We start from the raw sequence: 24,419 nt of genomic DNA on the forward strand, positions 1-24,419 counted from the left end.
TAAATTTTTTGGCTTTGAAGAATGTTGTAGGTTCTTTCTTATAAGATGGTGTTGGGTTCATCTATTTCATATATAACCAAAATTGTTGTTGCATATTACTAGGTTTAGATTGTAATTGAAGAGGAATTGACCTTTGAGAGATATATTTTTGTATGTTCATATGAGCAATGTGAACCTCTGTTTGAGTATACTAAAGCCACAGCAAAGTAACTGGAAATGCATGATTTTAATTAGATTTATTTTCACTTGTAATAATGTGCTTAAACTGCAAACAACAAACATGTCATTGCATGATGTGACCATGCCTTTTCAGTTGTCGGCCCAAAACTTTGGAATAGTCAATTGATTAATTGCTTAATTATCCCATGAACTTTAACTTGGCTTCAGTGTTACTTTAACACTCTGTAGATTGGGACAATATGTACTCCGAGCAGAGAGGATTTTGCTGAGGTGCAATACCAATATAACATCTTTTGCTGCTTAATAGGTTAAGAAACGTAATGCTATAACAAGTTCTAAAAGTAACATTCCCCAACGCGGCTTACACACCTCATTGGTTACTGCATTATGCCATTTTTGAAAGTTTAAACTCATAGAGATGTGGAGATGTACGATAGAGAATCAGTCAGTCTGTCTGATCCACATTTGTTTTTTTAACCAACCAATCAGCCGCCCTTTATTTACTTTCTCTTAGTTGTTATGTAGCCTCTTATGGCACAGTTGCTTAACAAGAGGAAGAGAGAATTGTCTTCACTCTGTTCTCACTTAACCTACAAATTCAAGATCTGATCCATGTTATAATTATAATATTGTTGATGATAGCTGGAGAGACACAGCGATATCAGTACTTACTATGGACATGACGACACCCTCGTTAAACAACAAATCCTAAAGGAATGAAAATAAAAGAAAAAAAAATAAATTCTCAAATGATTTTTTTTTTTTAAGTTGAGATCTCCAAATTTAAAAATGCATGATAATGGAGAATGAAATAAAAAACATTTAATGCAGTGGTGACAGTCATGTACTATGTAGTTCTTTGTGAATCTCAATCAACTGGAAAAATCCACTTTAGGTGATTGACAGCTGTACAATGACAACTTCATTTAGAAACTTAGCAGCATGGGTCTGGAGTCCAATCTGGTGGTTTTCTGAAAGTCCTATAATGTATAAAAATAACATTAAACCTGGCTGTCCACTTTGAAATATCACATTCAGTACTTCTCAATAAATGAGTCGCTGTCATTCGATTCATGATACCTAATGTATTAACTAATTAACTTTTTGTTATAGTATTTGATATATTACTGTTAATGTATTCAAGTTGTTAAAATGCAATGTAGAAAGTAATAATAACCTAAATTTATAAATGCTGTAAAAAATGCTCTGTTTGTATTAGTCTGCACACTTCCAAAGGAGAAATTGTGAACACAGAAATGTCCAGCAGAGGAATCGGACATTTCTAAATGGTGCAATTCTGAACCTTCATTAAAGTGTTCACTTCCTTAAATGCTCCAATGCTTTCTTGCTTCAACAAAATGATCAGCACTCGGGACATAGCCTATGCTCTGCACAACAATTGTTTTTTTTTTTTTAAATGTATTGTGTGTGTGTGTGTGTGTGTGTGTGTGTGTGTGTGTGTGTGTGTGTGTGTGTGTGTGTGTGTGTGTGTGTGTGTGTGTGTGTGTGTGTGTGACACATTCTTGCTTCAAGGAAGTATACGTTACTTGCCTGCTTAACCTGATTTTATTCTATGCTTTCTTTGTAAATCTAGTTCCATTAATGTTATTAGTTGCTTTTTCTTTCTTTTGTCCCCCCTTCATTTTGTGTACCTGAATATTAGATACTCATGAATTTGCCTAATGTTATAATGTTAACCTGCTAACTAGCGTGCTGTTTCCCAGCTGCTTTAAAGACATTACAATGTACTTTTTGGTTTAAGTTTGAGTTGTTATTTGCATTATGTTATGATCTTGTAAGTTTGCACATCTCATAAACCTCATATCACTTGATCACCTGCTTGCCTCAGTGGTCTTAGTATGAACAAATTATTTTAATGTTATTGGTTAAACATTATTTATACACAATTAAAATCTAAAATCTAATAAATCCTTCCAGTCACCTTTAGCTCACTCACTGGATGGTTTGTTTTATACTGTTTTTTGTAAAGCTGTTTTGGAAAAAAAGTACGTGTTCTTCATCATTCCATTTACATTTGTTTGAGTAGAGTGAAAGAATTTCTAAAATCAGGTGCACACAAGGAAGCAGTCCATTCAAATAAATATCTTCATGTCACATGAGAAAATTATTTAAATTATTGTAGACAAATCCAGTAAAGGCCCACCCACAGTTATTAAAGGCACTGATGAGATGCAGCTCATCATCACTGTGTTCAGTTTGCTCTACAGCAGCATTTGACCTCAGGTAAAGTTATTTATGTGCAAATATGCTCAAAATAAAGTGTAACATATGAGAAACATTTCATGTGTGCATATATATTGTGTATGTGTGTGCAGGTGCAGGAGGAGTCATTAGTCACAATGAGGTTTCTGATCTCACTGTGTGTGTCGCTTCTGCTGCTGATTAATGGTGAGTGATTTACAGTCTGTCATGTGCATTAGAATTATATTGTAATGATACTTTCATTCATGTTAATCCATTATGTTTATATTGTGTATTTAATTAACAAGTGAAACAATCAATGGGCAAACTTCACATACTGTTTATTTATTAATAATAATAATAATAATAATAATGATAATATTTTCTATGTATCTACATTTTCAGGAAAATTAGACTTTTCAAACTTTTTTTTTATTAGCTTACTGAAAAAAAAAAACGATATATTTTTTTCAACAACTACATTTTTGTTTTGACAAAAAAATGTTTTATATAAATATTACTTAATTACTTAAATAATTTCTTTACCTTGAAAAGATCGGTTAAGACTTCACAGTTGACTGATTCATAGTTGAAAAATTTAATCTTTCCAGATGCCTCCCATTTGTTTTTCTGTGTGAGTTGTGCTCATAAAATCAGCAACAACATTCTGTCTCATCTTGTTCAAATGAAATATATGTTGTGTAAATAATGGTATGGATACAGCTGCACATATTACACATTAACCCAGACAGATTAAGTCCAAACATTGTGTAAAACTGAACTTTCCCCAAATGCTATCCTGTATACCTTAATATTATAAGTATGTATACCCTGTTGTGTCACAAACAGCTAATTAAGCATATGCTATGCTGATCTGTAAAAAGATATGGAGAGAAGTTGTTCCGTTTTGTGTAATGAAACTGTTTGTGAAGTATGTGAAGATTCAACCACACAGCAAAACTTTTTTCCTTTGAGTCCAAAGGAATTTACAATTATCCATTTGATAGCAATATGAGAGAAAAAAACAGTTTCTGTGTGGGAGTTGCTGTATGTTAATGTTAGCCTTCCTGTTCTCCATAAGAAGTGTTGTGCTATCTGAAGGCTACAGCCAATTCTTTCCACACACCTTCCCACCCGTGTCCTCAAAGAATAAGAATGTGACATAACGCCACGATGAGTTCTGGGAAACTGCTTTGTTTATCCGCCATACCTGCAGCATAGTGCTACCTTTCTGCTATTGAGTTTAAGGCAGTATTTAAATTGTTGTTGTGATTGTGAAAAATGTCACCATTTTCCTCTTATATAAAGAACACGGTTAATGCACAGTGACAGTGATATTAAAAGACCACATTCTGTACACACCTTACTAAAGCATATTAAGTGCAGAAAAACAGGTGAGACCAAAATATGAACTTTAAATATCCCTGTCTCAATCCATAAGCGCTTTCTACATTTTCATACGTGGTTTTCTAAAGAGAGGAAAATGCTTAAAGATTGAATTTGTTTCATTGTAATGTATAAATTTTTGGTCCCCATGAGGAAACGAGCTTATAAATCATACAAAATTAAGTTTTTTGAAAATCTAAAAATGCAGAAAGTTCTTTTGTGACTGTAGTTTTAGGTGTAGGACGATAGAATGTACTGTTTGTACAGTATGGAGAGTCCCCGTAAAACACGTGTGTGTGTGTGTGTGTGTTCTTGTGATAGGAGATGACGCAGGACTCTTACAGCATTGAGGACACTCCTGCCAAAGGCATCGCCGTGGGAACGAGAAAGACACAGTGAGAGAGAGCGAGAGAGATCTGTTTCTAGCGCAGTCAGCACTAAAGTCTCTCACTGCCTTGTTTCGCGGACGGGACGGAGAGTGTGTGTGTGAGCCATGCGTCTCTGAGCTCCAGCGCTAGCATGCAGAGCAATCCTGAGAAGAGGAGAGACACCGCGTCCCGGGATGGCGAAGGACACCGGGACGAGGCGCAGGCGGACGCGGAGCGGGAGACGCTGATGATGGAGCTCACGCGCCTGGTGCAGAAGAGTGTGAGAGACAGCAGCTGGTGGGAGAGGAGAGGAATAGACTGCAGCATCCTCACCGCAGCCTTCATCAGTTTACCGGCAGGTACACACACACACACACTTAAACAACTTTTCGTTTTAGACACACAGGCTCTTTGGGAGAATCTCCAAACAAACAGAAGAAACCAAATTAACTCCATTATATAAAGTCCATGAAAATTTCCACTTTAAATATTCATTACTGTAAAGCAAAAAAAAAAAAAAAAAAAAAAAAAAGGGAACAATTATGTATTATTTAAAAATAGTATCGTGATTATATATCTTTACTGATTTAATGAGAATAATTAGGGGAATTACAAAAACATTCAAAAGTAAAATATATTAGAATAGTGAGCATTTTACTGAATAAAAATGTCACAATAATGCATGTATCATGCATGCATATATATGTCTGGCATATTTTTTTTTATTATTATTTATTTATTTATTTTTTATTTTTTTGGAGATTCACCCATTCATATCTGAAAAAAAAACTTTACTTTGAAACAGTTTTCACTCATAATTTGTATAAATGTACAAATAATTACAAAGAAATGTGAAGTACAGTATTTTTAGTATCTATTGTTTCTTTATCCTAAAAATATTTGCATTTTGATTTAAGTTGCTCAGAGTCTAGGGAACATTCAAAGTGTGTTTTTATGCTGTGATTGTTTTCATTTCAACATCATTGTGTTTACAACGGCCGCAGGAGTTGTATGAGGGTGTGTAATGTCATCATCAATAGGGATTATTTTGGATTATGTGCATTAAAAACAAATTGTTGAATGGTTTAGTCATGAAGGTGTGGGACTGTGTGCCAGCCGGTTATTGGGTAAAACTTCTCTTTAACACTGACACAGAAACCAAAACTTCAGTTTCGTGCCAAACGTTCTTTGACTTTCAATCTGAACAACTTGGCTTCTTTATATAGTAAGCTTTTAAGCTTTCAGACATTGAGGACGGTTAAAGGGATAGTTCAGGTGAAAAGGAAAATTCAGTCTTCATTTACTCACTTGTTCCAAACCTGTATGAATTTCTTTCTTCTGCTGAACACAAAAGAATGAAGACCAAACAGTTGCTGGTCCCCACTGACTTCCATAATAAGGAAAAGGGGGGCAGTAACTGTTTGCTTACCTTCATTCTTAAAAATGTCTTCCTTTACCCTTCAGCAGAAGAAAGAAACTCGTACAGGTTTGGAACAAGTGAGTAAATGATGACAGGATTTTCAATTTTGGGTGAACTATCCCTTTGATATCCAAATTAGTGAGGCGCTCCTGTGGTGGTGGTTGTCATGGCGACCGGTTCATCTGGGTGCCTCCCTCCCATTGGGCAGATCCAGTTTCATGCAGCAGTGGAGCCACTGAGTCGCTTTCAGGGAGAAACCAACAGCGATGGGGGTCAAAACTGCTTAATTATGAGAAAAAAGATAATTTAATAGTAATATTATACTAGCCAAAACAAAAGGACATTGCGTTATTTAATTACCAGCATTATATTTTTTGAACTTTAGCGGCATTCTTTGGATTTCAGCAAAACAAATATGAAATATGACACCAAAATGCATGATCTACATGATACCTTTTTAAAAAAAAATAATACATGATAATAAATAATACCCAGAAACATTCAAATAAATATAACCATTGCCTGATTAAATAATTAAAAGCAGATATTTCTTCAAACATACCCATCATAACACATAATTTAATTAAAAAAGATACCAAATGAAACGTGTATTCACTGCCATAAACGATGATGTCATACGTGTGCGTATTACATGCTCAGTGTATCCACCTTATTCCTAATATGCCTGCTGCATTTGAAATTATAGGAGGCACTTGAGTTCTGCTCAAAAAGACTGCAACAAATCATGATTGCACTACTAATAATCCTTATTTTGACTGAATGGGCTGTACGTTTTTGTGCATTTTCTATTTTCAGAAGTCAGGAGAATAGCGTTAATAGCTCTTTTCAGCCCACTGCATTATTTTCCGCCTCATTATTTTCATGTTTCCTTTGTATTCCGCTGTAAGTATTCCGCCGCTGCAGTGATGTTGTTCTTGTGTCTGCAGGGTTCCTGTTGTTGGGTTCGTCTCAGCCGCTGTATTTCCTGTCTGGTGTTCTGATGATGGGCGTGGCTCACGCTGTTATCACTGTTAAAGGAACACACCTGGCCAGTCACGGCACGCTCAGCGAGTCTCCGGCCTGGGCCCACTTCTGGGCCGTCTTCTTCATCGAAGTGAGATTTGCTGCCGATGTGAAATTATTAAACATTGTGAATACAGGGAAATCTATCATTAGAAAGAAAATGCACCAAAAGTACCATGGTTTTCCATTTTCACCTTAATTCCATGTGTTTTGGGTCATCAGTGTATAAGTGAAGTGTGTTTCACATGCAACACGAAAATGCAAAAGTATGGAAAGAATTTAGCTGATTAATTCTTCATGAATTAACTTCATAGATTAAGAGGATTTCGATTAATTTACAGTTTCTATCCGCTCAAGAATGTAGAAGAGTTATAATGTTGGTCATATTCCATGTCAACAGTCTGTACTCATGCATATACAGTGGGCCCCAAAAATTATTTGATTTTATAGTTTTATATGCATTTTAAAATATGAATGTAATCAGATTTCCGAATCAAATGTTCAAATTTGTTCAGTTTCTCTTTTGCTTTAATGACAGGAGCACTGGAGAATGTGCCAAAAAGCATCTTAATCTTCACTGGAACCAAGAACATCTGACCTATATTTAGTTTTTAATCATTTTAATTAAATTATTTACTTTTTTAATGATATTATTAACAATATTAAATATTTGCATCATTTAGATATTTTAATGTTTACTAATTAATTAAAATAGCAAATTAAAGTATTCAAAATTTTTTAAGTATTATTTAAAATATTTTATTTATTATTTTAATTCAATTAAATTATTAAATTGCAGCTTAAATTATTTAATGAATTAAAATGCCACTTAATAATATTTAATAATAAAGTAACTGCAATTCAAAAAAAGGAAAAAATTGATGTAGTAACTTTTGTCAGACAAGATTATTAAAATATTATAAACTAATGAATAAAGATAATATGCCAAGCAAAAAAAAGCAAAAAAAAACAAATATATGTATATGTATATGTATATGTATATGTATATGTATATGTATATATTAATGCTGTCAAACAATTAATCATGATTAATTGCATCCAAAATACAATATTTGTTTACATAATATATGTGTGTATATTTATTATGTATAAATAAAAACAAACACATGCATATATATATATATATATATATATATATATATATATATATATATATATATATATATTTATTATATATTTCTATATACATAATATACACAGTACAAATACATATATTATGTAAACAAAAACTTTTATTCTGGATGTGATTAATCATGATTAATCATGTGACAGCACTAATATATATATATAATTTAATGATAAATTTACAATTTAAATATTTCATCTAAATATTCAATGCAAATTAGTGTTTTTTTCTAATATTTAAATTCTATTATTAAATCATCATATTAAATTAAAATCTCGCATGATTTGAGATGTTCCAAAAAGCATCTTCAGTAAAAGCAAGCACATTTGACCATCTGTACAAAGAGCTGCATGATCAATGACACTTATTTACTCACATTTGGTAAAAATGGTGAGCCTAGAAATGGTGCACAATTCTTCATTTACATAATCTTTTAAATACTGCAAAAACCCTTAAATGAGAAAAGATTTTGATGAGATGTGGTCTTCTGTACCCCTGCATGTATCACGTGAGCCGTCTCTGTGGTCTCTCAGGTGTGCGGCTCATTCTCAGCAGGGGCCGGCGTTCAGGCTCACGTCAAGATGCATCACGCTTACACTAATGTGATCGGTCTGGGAGACTCCAGCACCTGGAAAATCCCCTTCCTGCCTCGATGCATCTATCTGTTCATCGCGCCGCTGGCCGTCCCCATCATCACACCCATCGTCGCCATCGGTGAGGCCTTTCAGCCCTTACACACACAGCTTTTCAATGCATCCTAACCAGTTAATATGTGATTAAGCAACAAGAGATAAAACATGTGTGATCATTTTGTGGGGAACTTTTCATTTAAGCATCAGAAATGTTCTGAGTAACAGTGATTTTGTGGTTGCACACACATTCACTGAGGATATAAATGACTTTTTGCTAAGCACGGCACATCGACGGAGTTCATTTAACTCTGAGCTGATGTACACTTCATGTATTTACATTTGACCTCTTCTGTGGGTGAGTTTATTCGCTGATGAGAAACCTCATGTGTTTCAGGCCAGCTGAAGGGTCAGTCTCCGCTCCAGATCCTGCGCACTGTCCTGTGTGTGTGTCTGGGCTTTTTTTCTCAGTATTATCTGCTCAGGTGTGTGTCGGGTCTGTCGTGCAGCTCCGCTTTGCTGCTCATGTTTCTGTGCAGAGCCATGTTCTCCCTGCCGTACATACACGTCAACATATTTCAGGTGAGATAAAATGCCAAAAAAAATTTTTGGGTGATGCACCACTATTTTTGATTTGCATGCTTTCTACAGTTGTTTGAGATACAACCAGAGCATCATCTTCAGTAAAATATGAAAAATAGCTGTTTTTAAATTAAATTATTTACCCTACTTATCTTCAGAAAATATTAAAATTATATTTTTTTTGCATGCTATAGTTGTTTTGATATGCTCAGTAAATATATCAATTAAATTATTTATATCACTTCTCTTTAGAAAACACATTGTTATAAAATATAGCAAAAATGAAAATAGATTTGTTTTTGCATGCAATAATTTGTTTTGCATGCTCAAAAATATAAATTAAATTATTTACACCACTTTTCTTCAGAAAATATAAAATATAGTGGTTTTTGCATGCAATTTTTGTTTTACAGTACATGCTCAGAAAATATACATTTAATTATTTATACTACCTATCTTCAGAATTTTTTTTTTTAATATAGTGGTTTTTGCATGCTCAGTAAATATGTTAAATTATTTATACCACTTACTTTTAGAAAATATAAAAATATAGTTATTTTTGCATGTTTCGTGAATATGAATTACATTATTTACACTTCTTTTCTTCATAAAATATAAAATATAGCAGTTTTTGCATGCTCAGAAAATATAAATTATATATACCATCTAAAAAAAAAACAGTTGTATTGTATGCTGTAGTTGTATTTGCATGCTCAGAAAATATAAATGTACACTATAACTATCTTCAGAAAATATAGAAATATAGTTGTTTTTGCATGCTAGTGATGTACAGAAATTACACACTTCAGCTATAATCAAAGATACAGTGGTGATAGTTAATGAATCTCTTGCAGCTAGTATTATTGTGGTCTTGAGCTTTATCCAGAGACCGCACACAACCCACTATCATCAAAACTCTTTTGCCGTACAGTAACACTTCATCACTACATTATTCTGTCGTCTCTCTCGGGCTCATAAAAGTAATCATTCTGAGTGTGAACTTTCCAAGCTACTCAGCTGAAGTCTGCATCAATCCATCCCTGTCTTTGTGTGCCTCTCCGTCCTTTCCCGCGAGACCCCCTCAATACGGCTTTGTTCTCCTCTCCTGCTGGCGAGGTTCACAGGGTTCAACTGCAGAAAAAAGTCAAACGGCGGAGAACAATTCACGCATGATTTTCCCAGGCAGAGCAAAGGGAGAATGTACTTTTGTATTGTGCTGATCCTCTGAGGTATTTTTGCTGGTGTAAAGCTGAGACCCGCAGCGATGTTTGAGATCTTTGTTTAGGAGTGAATGCTGTGCTGCTGGTTCATAGTGTGGGTGTGAAATAAATACATGTATGTGCTATTGTCTTGTGTGTTTACATCAGTTTTGTCCAGTTCAGGCCCCCACTTAAAGATCAAACACACACTGAGCTAAAAGTTGAATCGCTTAAAGGCACCACGTTCTTCTCTGTTTCAGCATTTTATTCTTATACTGGAGTTTTAGTTAGAGTTTTCAGTTTCTGTGTCTCTGTTTTCGCAGCACATCGGCCTGCCAATGTTTTCTCCCACTAACCGGCCCAAACGCATCTACCAGATGACACACGGAGTCCTGAACCTTCCCCGAAACCCACTGCTGGACTGGACCTTCGGCCATTCCCTCATCAGCTGCCACGTGGAGCATCACCTCTTCCCGTTTCTGTCTGACAACATGTGCCTGAAGGTGTGCGCTCAAACCACAACAAACTGCAGATCCCTCCAAAAATGCCATTATTAAATAACAGAAATAATGTCATAATTTAAATTAACTTTTAAATTCAATCATTACATTAAATAATTTTAATTGTTAAATTAATTTATAATTTTTATATTCATTTTATTTTCTAAATGTTATGCTGCATTTTAATTGAATCGTTGAATTTATATTAAATTATAATATAAAATTAATAGAATTTGTAATTGTAATTTAATTTAAATAATTGAATTTATAATTTTTTATAATATATTTACCATAATTTGTAATTATTCATGTTTATTTATTATATGCATATTATTTATATTATTATTTATTCACATAATTTAAAGAAATAAATATTACAAATAAACATTACATTCTTTAATATAGTAAATTAAATTCAAAAATTAAAAACTGATTAATATGATAAACAGGGTATTAAAAAATTACCTTAATATTTAAATAGATTAAAATGCAGCCTTAACAAATAAAGTATTAATAAAATTCACAAAAAGTAATGATTTAATTAATAAGTTAATTTTATAATTGAATTAAACATCAGTCAAACGAGATTAATTTAATAGAAATTATTAATGGGTGAGGATGATATGCCAACTAAACATATACAAATAAACAATTCAATTCAATAGACACATTTTATTAGATTAAATTGTAACAAAGTAACAATCTAATTTGCAAAAAAAATATTTATTAAATTAAAATGAAGCATAAATAAATTAACAGTAATTAAAAGTAACACTACATTCACAAAAATGAATAAACTAATGATACAACATTATTCTAAGAAGGATAAACTAATCAATAAAGACAATATGGCAAATAAATAGACATAATAGTGAATGTGCATGTGTTGATTGTGTCAGGTGAAGCCGCTCGTGTCTCAGTATCTGAAGGAGAAGAAGCTGCCGTATCACGAGGACGCTTACATCTCCCGTCTGAGTCTGTTCTTCCACAGATATCAGGAGCTGATGGTGTTCGCGCCGCCCATCACTGAACTGGTGGGAATCCAGTGATGATGGGATGAAGAGCAGAAGACGAGTCCAAATTTGATACACTTTCAATTGGTGCATAAAGGCATTAGAATTAAAGTCAATGTGAAACTCGGCTCACAACGTGACATATTTATGAAAGAAACAGGCTATTTGATGCAGAAAACATGCTGGATGAGACTTGAATGATGGCATCAGCTGGAAAAGAAAGTGCTTTTAGAGATGGATGACAATTTGATATTCTAAACATTTGTTGAATTCACTGATGAATCGTGAAAAGACCAGGATCAAGAAAAGTACACTTTATAACAAGCAATGCAGTGCAATTTCATTCATGACAGTTCTTCCTATTCGCTTCGCTAATGGCATTATTGAATGTAAGGATGGTTGCCTTATGTGCTGATGTCAGATCAGTGGTAATAAAGCACTGCTGTTTTTATCATACATGCCCTCTGACCCCAGATCAGCTCTCAGCTTCAATACGCAGCTGTATGAAGACTAAAAAGATGCATAAAACTTTACCTGTCTATACAGGACACACTTTGACTTTGTTCCAAGGTTTAGTGAGCTGCCTTTGCTGTCTCTTAAAGGGACAGTTCACCTAAAAATTAAAGTTCTGTCATTCACTCACCCTCAGGTTGATCCAAACCTGTATGAATGTCTTCCAGCTGTTGAACACAAAAGAAAACATTTTAAAGAATGTTGGTAACCAAACAGTTGACGGTAGCCATTGACTTCCATTTATTTTTTATATTTTTTGAAAAGTCAATGGCTACCATCAACTGTTTGTTTACCAGCATTCTTTAAAATATTTTCTTCTGTGTTCAGCAGAAAAAAATAAACTCATTCAGGTCTGGAACCAGTGGAGAATGAGTAAATGATGACGTAATTTTTGGGTGAACTATCCCTTTAAGAGACTATTTTGATAAACTGCAAATCTGTATGTGAAACACACAGGAGACTAATAGAGTTTGCAATGCATTATGGGATTGTTTTCTCAGCCAAGGTTACGTGTGATGCTGCTTTTAAAATTTTGGCCAAATGAAGGTATCTTGATGGTAGTGATGTCTTCAAATGCTGTCTAGATAGGCTGCTCACTAGGATTTGAAACAGTTTTTGTGTGGATTAAAGCACACATTTTTCATTTTTTATTATGGTTGTAGATTGACATATTTGAATTTGCTAACAAGAATGCTATAATCTCTAGCACACAGTAGATATGAGAACTTTTAACTGGAATGAATATGTGGGAAATGTAGTTTTTTTATTACATAAACATATTATTATTATTTTCAGTTTTGTTTTTTTTCTGTTGGTTGGTGTGGTGTTTTTTTTTTATTTTTCTGATTTTAATCAAAATATATATCATTTTTGTTTTTTTTTCTGTGTGTTCTTGTGTGTACGTGTGTGATACAGAGGTGTGTGTTTGAGAGAAATTTGAAATGAAGATGAAACATTGATTTTACTGACCAAATAAACTGAAGTAGATATTCAACTGTTTTGAAGTAGCCCTGTATTGATTCTGCAAGATTTTTTGACAATACAATGCTATTTTTACGACTTCAAAAGACTTGGAATGTGGCACACAATTCATATAGACGCCTTTCATGTTGCTTTATCATCTTTCCAATTTTAACTTGCATTGTATGTAAATGGCAGCATGTTTTCCTGTGATCCATGGAAGATAGAAAGTCAGAAGGGATTGGAAAAACACGGGTAAAAATAATAGTATTATTAAAATAATATTTTAACTAAATTATAAAATTAAATGTTTTTTATTATTTCAATATTATATTGATATTATTTGTTTATGCATTTGAATAGTTTTATTTAATAATTAAACACATAATATTAATATGTACTTTAAATATATATAAAAACACCTTTGCTTCGTGTGCTGCGTTAGGCTAACCGAGACTTGCATGTTATTGCTCTTTTGTTAGTTTTTGATTGCTTCTTTTGCCCTCATTTGTAAATCGCTTTTGTTAAAAGCGTCTGCTAAATGACTTAATGTAAATATAAATAAATTAATAAAATAAACATTTTAATTAAATATTTTAATTTGATTAAATTATTGCATTAAATTAATATGCAGCATAAACATATATATATATAGAATATATATATATATATATATATATATATATGGTTATATTTACATTTTTTTATTGTTTATTTATTTATTTGAGCTTGACATCACTATAGAAACTGCTAATGTATAGAAAAACATGTTAACTTTTGTCATGTCCTTTTTAAGAAAAGAAATCTGGCTTTGGCTCATGTTGGAGTTCTCTTTGTCCAGCAGGTGGCAGCACTGACCTTTATTCTCCAGACTGAAGAGCCACAACAAGAATCTTTACGTGACTCATTTGAAGAAACTTACAGTTAATTTATTACAGGAACAGTCACCAAGGTATTAAATGCCAAAATGAACACCTATTTTGAATATAGGCCGATAGAAGCATGAATGAGTTTGAAGGCTATAGGCCAAGATTTTCATTGTATACAGCTATTATTTGACTAGTTTTAACAGCATCTTACCCTGAGAAAAAAAACAAAACAGAAAGAACAGTTAGAAATTTCTAGGTCTGATTCATTTGTACATTGTAAACTGGTTTGCGGATGAGTAATGAACTATACCCAGCAAGGCACAGAAAATTCTGTCAGTCTTTAAATCACCAAAACACATAATGACAAGAAACCGCATGCCCTCCTAATCTGCATACGAACCCCGCCCACAATCCAGTGTAGCCCCGCCCTCCGCCTCTGACTGTATCAGTGTGAGAAGAATACGAGGAAATAGTTGCGTTCCAGGGGGCGTGGCTTAGAGTCAACACACTTCTCATAAGTTAGGGCTTGGCTTCAACTTTAAACTGAAGTCAAAGCTCAAGACAGACGGAGAGAAATCATGGGTGACGTGGTGCTGACAGCAGATCTGCCAGCAAGCAGCTTGAGTTCAGAAAAACTCCAGAAAAACCCAGAGGAGAGCAATCTGAAGTACACAGATGAGAAGACCAATGGATCTCCAGAGACAGAAAACCAGACCGCAGGAGAGAAAGACAGCAAGACCATTGAGGAAAGCAAGATTCAGGAGGACCTCAAGCAATCAGAGGACCCTCAGAAGCCTCAGGATGAAGAGGAGGTGCTGGGGCCGAACGATGTCACCTGTGACTCCTGCATCGACCGGCCGTGCCGCGCCAAGAAGTCGTGCTTGACCTGCCTGGTGTCGTACTGCGAGGCTCACCTGAGGCCGCACCTGGAGAACGTCAAGTTCCAGAGCCACAGGCTGGTGGAGCCGCTGCGGGACATCGAGAGACGCACCTGTGAGACGCACCGCTGCGCGCTGGAGCTGTTCTGCTGCGCCGACGCGTGCTGCGTCTGTCAGGAGTGCGTGGCGGAGGAGCACCGCGGACACAACGCCGTGCCCATCGCCGAGGCGCGCAGGAAGATTGAGGTACGCCCGTTTACTTACTTGCCTTATAACTTAATATCTTGAAATGGTGCATAATATTTAAGTACTGTAGCTGAAATGAGAATCTACGTTCAAAAGTTTGGAGTTTTTGTTTTCGTATGCTCGCCAAAGCTTCATTTTAATGAATCAAAAATACATTAAAATTGTGAAATTTATTATAATTTATAATATGTTTTCTATTGTAATGTATTTTAAAATGTAATTTATTTCTGAGATGCAAAGCTGAATTTTCAGCATCATTACTCCTGTCTTCAGTCTCACGTGATCTTTCAGAAAGCATTCTAAGATGCCGATTTGCTGTACGAGAAACTTTTTTTTTTTATTATTTTCAGTGTTGAAAACATTGCTTCGTATTGATACATCTATTTTAAGGATTCTTTGACGAATAGAAGTTGAAAAGAACAGCGTTTAGTTGAAATTAAAAATTTTGTAATATATAAATGTCTTGGGGAAATGTATTGAAAATTTATTTGGGGCAAAAAGGCTCCATGTTGCACAGCCGTTTTGATAGTCATATATTTTGGAACCAAAAAAAAGAAAAAGAAAAAGTGAAATATGCAATTATTGACCCACTAGGCCAAAAATATTGCATTAGATGAAAAAAATAAAAATAAAAAATCCCAAACACTGTCTGCCATTGGTCATTCAAACAGATAGTCCAGCTCCAAAATCATGCCACTGGTTCAATGTTGTCGTTTCAAGATGCTCAAACTAGCATGCATAAGATACTGTATAGAAATATAAGGCAGAAATAATAAGAGTAGGATGCTGCTCCGAATTCAGCCACAGGATTTGCACTCAACTTACTTATTTAGACTTTAACAACTTACACTTTAACTTTAAGAGTGATTTTAGCCTCAAACATCCAAACTGTTCCTCATATCTAATGAATCCTTTCAGTGAAATAAGGAACATAATGTTTCCTCTTTCATGTTCTACCTATTGTTGGATCTACAGCACCAAACTATATAAGGATGCATGTCTGTGTGTTTGATGCAGATCAGATCGAGTCATTCATCATGCTATCAGGTCACACATACTGTAACAGAGACCTGACCGTGGCACTGTGTGGTCATGACTCATGATTAATGACTGTTAGTGGTCATCAAGGCTGTTATTCTGAGGGTTCGTGATGATGTGATCAACCTCACACAATGAACATCATAAATCATCAATGATGTTCAGATGATGTGTCTTTCCACAAAAAGATAAATAAATAAAACAATACAATTTCCAATCAGAAAGCAAGAGACTCTCACAGTATTCAGGATTCACTTCTTAAAACTGTAAAATATCAAGAAAAACGAACTGAATCCATCATTATTTGAGGTTATATTTTGGTTAAGCTTGGTTAGTGATGGTTTAGTGTGAGTTTAACTCATTTGCTCTCTGTTGAATCTCAAGTGTAACAAGCAGAATTTAAAGGATCTCTTTTGATTTCTCCATTTCTGACATAAACCTCATTGTGTAATCTTTTAATGCATTTCTAATGAAAACACACTGCTCTTTAATCTACATCCATTTGTGAACGTCAATTTGTGACGTCTGTGTGAAATCATCTCCTCGAGAATATGAAGCATGTGGTGAGAACTGATATGACCACACTTATCAATAAATAAACTAACGAACACAGAGCATTAGTACGAAAGAAAAACATTCATGGTATTTTTTAAAGAGAGGTTACTCAGTGCGACCAGAACCAGATCATAAACACTCTTTTTGTAACATGACATGTTTTTAAGATGATGCAGCACTTCAACAGGTGGTCTGTAACATGCTTGAAACATTCCTCTGTGTCTTTTCTAAATGGGTTTTTGCTGTGGCCCGCGTGTGAACACTGGGGTTTTTACGGTCAAATTCTCTGGCATATTTGCATGCTAAACAAATAAAGGTGGTTTTATCCGGCTGTGCAGTGTGTTCACGTCACAGGCAACTAGGAAAACAAGATTTACTCAAAAATGAACATATTTGTCATGATTTACTCACCTTGCAATTTCAAACCTGTATGACTTTCTTTCCTCAGTAAAGAAAGTTCATGATTTTATTTTTTTAAAGTTGCATTTATTTGATCAAAAATACTGTAATACACAAAACATTATTACAATTTAAAATGATTCTAATATATGAACCATTACATTTTAAAATTATGCAATTTATTTCTGTCAGAAATCCTTCTAATATGCTGAATCGCTGCTCAAGAAACATTTCTGATTATTATCAGTGTTGAGAAGCTATATTTTTGTTAAAACAGTTGCATTTTATTTCATTTATTTGAAATAGAAATGTTTTGTAACGTTACATAAAGCTCAAAATATGGCAAAAAGCACTATAAAACTTACATTTGGCCATATGATTATATTTCAAGTCTTCTGAAGGCGTGCAGTTTGGTTTAATAATACATTAATAGTACATTGCATTGAACATGTGCATTTTTTTGGAACTTGACAACTTACTGTATGCTTTCAAATGAAAAAGGGGTGTTAATATCCTGCAAAATGTCACTATTTTGTGTTCTAGAGGAAAAGGAAGTAGGGTGAAGACCTAAACTATTCAGGACGTCAGAACTGTTAGGGAAACTGTTTTTACTGTAAATGCAGCGGGGGTTAAAACAATCCACCCTGCTTGTTAGGGTGTTCCCTGTGAAGTGAATGAGTTGATGTATTGTCCTCGCGTGCAGAACAGGGAGTGTCCAGGTCTCTTTGAGGATTCTTTTGAGGCGTTCTTAGGGATGTTTTGACACAAGCATTAGATTACACAACATACATAACACAAATCCTGCCTGACTGCTGACTGCATTGCTACACGGAGCTAACCGTTCAGTCCAGTTACCTTGAGAGAAACTTCCTCTCCGCTGATTAACAGGGAAGCTATGACACAGGCATATCTCCTTTACATATCCAGTTTTACCACAGTCAGCACATGACATTATTGACTAGTGTGGATATGCATTATACGTCTAGCTCTTAATTTGCATTTTCAGTGAAGTTTCTAGAGTCTTAAGGATGGATTTTAGTAAGTTTGGTGGTTCCTTAAACTCTAAATGTTCCATTTAAAACTTTGGCACATAAACAGTTTTCGATTGGGGCAGCTCATTGCATGATTGACAGTAGCATTCATAACATCAAATTACTTTTATATACTGTTAATACACCCTTTTTATTTCAAATGCTGAGCTTGCTAACTCAGGATGAGTAAACAAACATTGATGTGTGTGTGTTTCTGAGTGTGTTTTAACTGGAGACAAAGCAGGGAGGGGTTCCCATTAACATCAGTGCAGTGACACACTATCAGGTTCAGGTATCACTGCAGCTATTGTGGGGTTTTTGGGTGGTCAGGGTGGAGAGAAAACTCACTCTTTTTGCTTTAATGTGAGAGTCAAAGCACTATTGTTTGAGATGTCCCCTATAGCAAGCCTACACACTGAATAACAGTGACTACTGCTGAACATGAGCTGTGTGCTCACTGGAGGAAGTTTTTGTCTGAACTTGTCTGTGGAATGCAAAAAGCAAGAAGACTGATACCTATCTGATTACTCACTTATGCAAAGGGATGTCTGTTTTGGTTACATCTACTTTTATAATGCATAATATGAATCAGAATTTGCCTCTGAAAACCATTTAAAAATCATATTTTTATATGATTATTTACAATTGTTTTAAATATTTAATTACATGATAGAATATTTTACCAGTGTGCTTGTGTGTGTTAACAGAGAGAGCTCCAGGACAAACAGACAGACATGGTGAAGACGGTCACAGCAGCAGAAAACGCCATTAACAAGTTACAGGTCAACACAGTGAATATAGAGGTAAAACACCACATTCAAAGAATTAAAGACTTTAACTTTACTGTACTGTCTTGGAATGAATATGAAACCTAGCCCATTTTTCTTCTGTTACCAGTGTGTTTTGTATAGTCAGAAATGTTGGCTATACAAGATCATAAAGCTAGACTTGAGTGTTCAATAGTTAACATATTAACTAGAAACTGGTAATGGAGGTCATTCCTTCTTTAAATTCAGGTTCAAGTAAGAGTTTGACTTTTCTTGGTATATTTTATGTTTTATTAATGTCAGTTTTAATATAAGATTATATTTGATAGGTCATCACTGACATCCTTTAGAGGAGATGTTAAAGAAATATATATTCTAGAAATTACTAAATGTTTGGAGCTAAAAATACTTGTCATTCATAAGATGATAGATGTCATTCAAAGGCATTCTCTCCAGTTTTGCTCTGGTAGTGACTTTTTTCAGTTTTCTCTTTGACTTTGAAATGTCTCTGTCTGTCTGTCTGGCCACAGGCGTCTGTGAAGGAGGTGCGTGGAGTGATCGAGGAGCAGTTTAACATACTGATGGCAGCCGTGGAGCAGGCCAATAAAGAAGTGAGCGAGATCTTAGAGGTGGAGGAGCGACAGGCGCTGCGGCAGGCCGAAGGAATCCGGGTTCATCTGGAGCAACGCTGCACTGAACTCAAGAAAACCCAGAGTCAGGTCGAGAAAATCACCAAGAACAAAAATGACATTGACTTCCTGCAAGTAAGGAGGTTACTTTCTGTCTCCTGATGAGTTGTTCATCTGTAACATTTAAAACATTTAACAGTTAAAGGTGATGTCTAAAGTAAATATGCATAATATTAAAAAGTTGCAAAGCGTTGGCCACAGGGATATTATTGTTAACTAAAACAAAAATATTATAGTTATACTAAATATTAATACTTTTAAAAACACTTTTGTAAATTGAAATGCATCTGAAAAACTAGAAATAAATAAAAATGGAAACTGTAATAAAAATAAATTTAACTTGAATTGTAATATAAAAAAAACTAATAAAATGACAAAAGCACATAACAAAGTTGCTAAAAAATTCAATTAAAATGAAAATGAAAACTGAAAATATAAAAATAAACACCTTTTTAATACTATTATAAAAACTATAATAGTATATAAATCTGGAGTATTATAGATTACTAAAAGTAAATGTTCAGTTCAAAAGCAACATTTCTCATTTTCATTTAGCTTAATTTGATATAGTACTAAAATAACGTAAAGTAAAACTAAAATAAAAAATTAATGAACACTATATAGACATATTTAAAGAATAATACTAATAAAAATGACAAAAACACATCAAATTTACTAAAACTAAAATTAAAATGAAAACAGAATATAGAAAAATAATTCAAAATATTAATACAAACTATAATAATCTCAATGATACTAAAACAAAACTGATATAAATAATACTAAAATAACACTGGTTGGTCAAGCATTTGCACATGCAAAATGTGTTTCTGACCTATATCTCTAATTGTTTTGTTAATTGTTTCCAGTATTAATTATATAAGTATTGTTTTCCAGGAGTATTCACAGTGGAAAAAGGAAGCTGTTGATGTGTCTTTACCTGGCATTTATATCGGCCTCATGGATCGACTGCAGTCGTTTAGTCGTGTTATCACACGGTCCACAAAAGAGATGTGCGACAACCTGCTGACCTCATACACCAGCAAACTTAAAGACACCTGTAAAAACGGTCAGTATGCAGAAGAATATACATTTCCACACAACGTGACACATCTTGCTATGAATTAAAGCAATTCAGAAACATTAAACCTTTGTGTTCTATGAAGAAGTTTGCTAATTTACCCAAATATCTTGTTTCAATTCACAGATAATGTAGGCATAAAGACGACGGTTTATGCCATGATGGCTACAAAAAAGAACATGTCAATTCCGAACCCAGAGACCAGAGATGACTTTCTTAAATGTGAGTGTTTGTGGTGATATCACTATACTTCCCTAGTTAATTGATTGCATTTACAGTTAAGCATTTAGCAGATGCTTTTATCCAAAAAAAACTTTACAAATGAGGATAACCAAATCATCAAAAGAGCAACAATTACGAATTCAAAAAAGAAACAAAATGCACTAATTTGCATACATTTCCAGGACATATATACTGTATAAACTCTGCTTAAAACCAGGTTCAAACTTTTTGTTGACATATTAGAGGTTTTTTACAGAGGGGATTTTGGAAATCTGTTTTTATCTCTCCGTAAATCAGAAAATACAATCAACAGCCAGAAAAAAATACATTTTCACTATTTTTCAAGAATAAAATGTGAAATTATAAATCAGCTGAATTATTTATGAGCAAACCCTTCTGTAAAAACCTTCAAAATATAGTGAGGAAGAAAACTTTTACATTTGGTGTATGTAAGTGCAGCTGAAGTGGAGAAAAAACTTTTAAAGATTTGTATTGTAATTGAAATCTACAGACGTAAATAGATAAAGTGCAATAATAAAATCAGGTGGATTGATATATGAACAAACCCCTCAGTAAATACCTTGAGAATATAGATAGAAATAAAACTCTAAGTTTTGGAGTATGTAAGTTCTGCTGAAGTGGTGGAAAAAGTCATTTTGAGAAAACAGTCTTTAAAAATATGTATTGTAATTGAAATCTACAGACATAAATAGATAAAGTGCAATAATAAAATCAGGCAAAGACATATGGACAAACCCCTCAGTAAAAACCTTCAGAATATAGACAGGAATAAAACTGCTAAGTTTAGTGTTTGTACGTGCTGCTGAAGTGGAGGAAAAACTTTTAGAGATATGCATTGTTACTGAAATCTACAGACGCAAATAGATAAGGTGCAATAATAAAATCAGGCAAAGACATATGGACAAACCCCTCAGTAAAAACCTTCAGAATATAGACAGGAATAAAACTGCTAATTTTGGTGTTTGTAAGTGCTGCTGAAGTGGAGGAAAAACTTTTAGAGATATGCATTGTTATTGAAATCTACAGACGCAAATAGATAAAGTGCAATAATAAAATCAGGCAAAGACATATGGACAAACCCCATTTGGTAGATTGGAATACAACTGTTAAGTTTGGTGTATGTAAGTGCTGCTGAATTGGGGGGGGGGGCTATTTTGAGGAAACAGCACTTAAGAAATGTATTGTAACTGAAATCTGCAAATGCAAATACTGTAAGTGTAATAAAACAAATACTTAAATGTTGGAAGCTTTCTTTCCACTAGTCTGAAACAACACATTTTATAGCCCACAATCTCAAATTTAGTGCAGTCATTGCCTTAAAATGAAAAATGGAAAATATAAACATAAAAAGTAAAATAGTACATTATGATAATGAATTAACATTGATGCACACTACAGAAACTTCCAGACATAGTCAAACTTCCCAGACGTAACAGTTCTTCTCAACTTTTTTTTTTTGCTTTACATTACTGTAGTCTTGACTTTTTGCCCATTTTCTCCCATAGACGTCACGCCTCTGACCTTTGATGCAGATACGGCCCACCAGTATCTGCGTCTGACAGAAGAACGAAAGAAGGTGACAAACACGACGCCGTGGCAGCAGAGCTATCCAGAGCTCCCCGAGCGCTTCGAGCACTTCAAGCAGGTGCTGACGGTGGAAAGCTTCTACCTGGGCCGCCACTATTTCGAGGTGGACATGAGAGGAGAAGGCACTCACATCGGCCTGACCTACAAGAGCATCGACCGCAAGGGATCTGAGAGCAACAGCTGCATCACGGGAAACAACTTCTCCTGGTGTGTGCAGTGGAATGGACGCAGCTTCTCTGCATGGCACAGCGATGTGGAGACGCCGCTCAGTTGTCCCAAAGCCACACGGATTGGGGTCTACGTGGATTATTCCGGCGGCGTGCTGGCTTTCTACGATGTGGAGAACGGCATGGTGCTCATCCACAAGTACCAGGCTGAGTTTCTGGAGCCGCTTTACCCAGCCTTCTGGCTTCCCAAGAAGGAGTGCGTCGTGCTTTTGGAGCCAGGAGCAGGATCTTCCCTGACAACTCCGTCTCCTGCTTCCTCTCCCAAATAAACTGTTTCTGCTCCTCGTATCCAAATCATTTCCATCTTATAGGGTCCTATTTACACCTGGTTTTGTTCACCTTACACTGATACAGAAGCAATGGTGTAAACAGGGCTATAGGAGATCTACTGTAACCTCTGACTGATATTTAAGTTTTATGATTGCAACAGTGCATTTATACTAGATGCCTATTAAAATATCTACAAACATGTTTTGTGCATTGATCACATATCACAAAAAATATCTTTAAGTATAATTTTTCTCACATGTATGAAACTATATATTTATATAAATAAATATATATATATATATAGTGATGATATAAATTATAAAGTAGTTTTGATTTTATATACCATATATATAAATATATATAAAATGAATAAAAGTAAATATGTTTTATTTTATTCATATATTTATATATATGTATATTTTGTGTATAATTTTTCTCACATGAATGTTACTATATATATATATATAAAATAAAAACTACTTTATATTTTATATAATAAATGTAGGTTTTATTTTATTCTTATGTTTATATATATTACGTATATATGGATTTTATGAAATACTGTTTCATTCATGTTGAGAATGTTGCAATAATAATGTTGCACAAGTGACTAAACCCATTTAGATATTGCGGTACATTTCACTAGGGTTGGGTTAACAGGACAGGTATGGCTCTACACTATATGCTGCTGTTTTGCCTTATATTTTACATTTTATTTTACATTTTGTGCCTAGTATCAAATGTGACAGGTGACAGTTACTTTGGCAACAATAAAACATTGTCTGTCTAGTGAATAAAAAATTGCTTCAGTGAAATGCTGGTATTTGTTCAAGTGTTTCATTGCAGTGAGACATAACCGGTTACACCAGTCTACAGAGAGGATACCACGAAGCCTAAGGGGCACGGGGATAATGTTTGACTGAGGATAATTATTACATAACTGCTATTTATTTTTCCTAAGTTCTATATTCAGAATTCATGTCAAAAAAAGCAAAGAAAGAAAGTCAAATATTACTGCATGAAGAAAATGGCACGTAGTGGCTAATGTAGATTACACTTTTATCTAAGCAATCAAACATATGCATTTATAATTTAATATACTTTAGTGACATAAATATCATTACATAAAAATACATTTACATTTTTGAGATAATTTTATAAAAAAATCCTCACATCAGAGTTTTAATTTCACAAATAATCACAATGAACCAGTGTATAAAAATATGTAAATATCAGAATCATATATATATATATAGATATATATTATATATATATATAGATATATATCTCTATATAATATATATATATTATATACTATATATATATATATATAGTATATATATGAATATAGAATATAGAAAATATAGAAATATTCATATTAATATTTGTATTTATTTTATGCCTTTTATTTTTTTAT

General features: G+C 34.0%; 2 protein-coding genes across 2 annotated transcripts; both read left to right on the forward strand.

Annotated features, from left to right (window-relative positions):
- The first annotated feature begins 2,349 nt into the window (after window positions 1-2,349).
- On the forward strand, window positions 2,350-11,822 carry LOC109083460 (fatty acid desaturase 6). Its single transcript, XM_042736022.1, has 8 exons — window positions 2,350-2,424; window positions 2,517-2,589; window positions 4,090-4,495; window positions 6,504-6,670; window positions 8,260-8,440; window positions 8,753-8,937; window positions 10,460-10,639; window positions 11,536-11,822. Exons 3-8 carry the CDS (start codon window positions 4,288-4,290, stop codon window positions 11,683-11,685), a joined length of 1,071 nt encoding a protein of 356 aa, XP_042591956.1. The 5' UTR covers window positions 2,350-2,424; window positions 2,517-2,589; window positions 4,090-4,287; the 3' UTR covers window positions 11,686-11,822.
- Window positions 11,823-14,553: 2,731 nt separating this feature from the next.
- On the forward strand, window positions 14,554-23,277 carry trim16 (tripartite motif containing 16). The gene is made up of 6 exons (XM_042736023.1): window positions 14,554-15,115; window positions 18,846-18,941; window positions 19,436-19,669; window positions 20,492-20,663; window positions 20,802-20,897; window positions 22,424-23,277. The coding sequence occupies exons 1-6, from the start codon at window positions 14,570-14,572 to the stop codon at window positions 22,999-23,001; spliced, it is 1,722 nt and encodes a 573-aa protein (XP_042591957.1). The 5' UTR covers window positions 14,554-14,569; the 3' UTR covers window positions 23,002-23,277.
- Window positions 23,278-24,419: the final 1,142 nt, after the last annotated feature.

The sequence above is a fragment of the Cyprinus carpio genome, chromosome B12 (assembly GCF_018340385.1).
Source record: "Cyprinus carpio isolate SPL01 chromosome B12, ASM1834038v1, whole genome shotgun sequence".
Classification (NCBI taxonomy): Eukaryota; Metazoa; Chordata; class Actinopteri; order Cypriniformes; family Cyprinidae; genus Cyprinus; species Cyprinus carpio.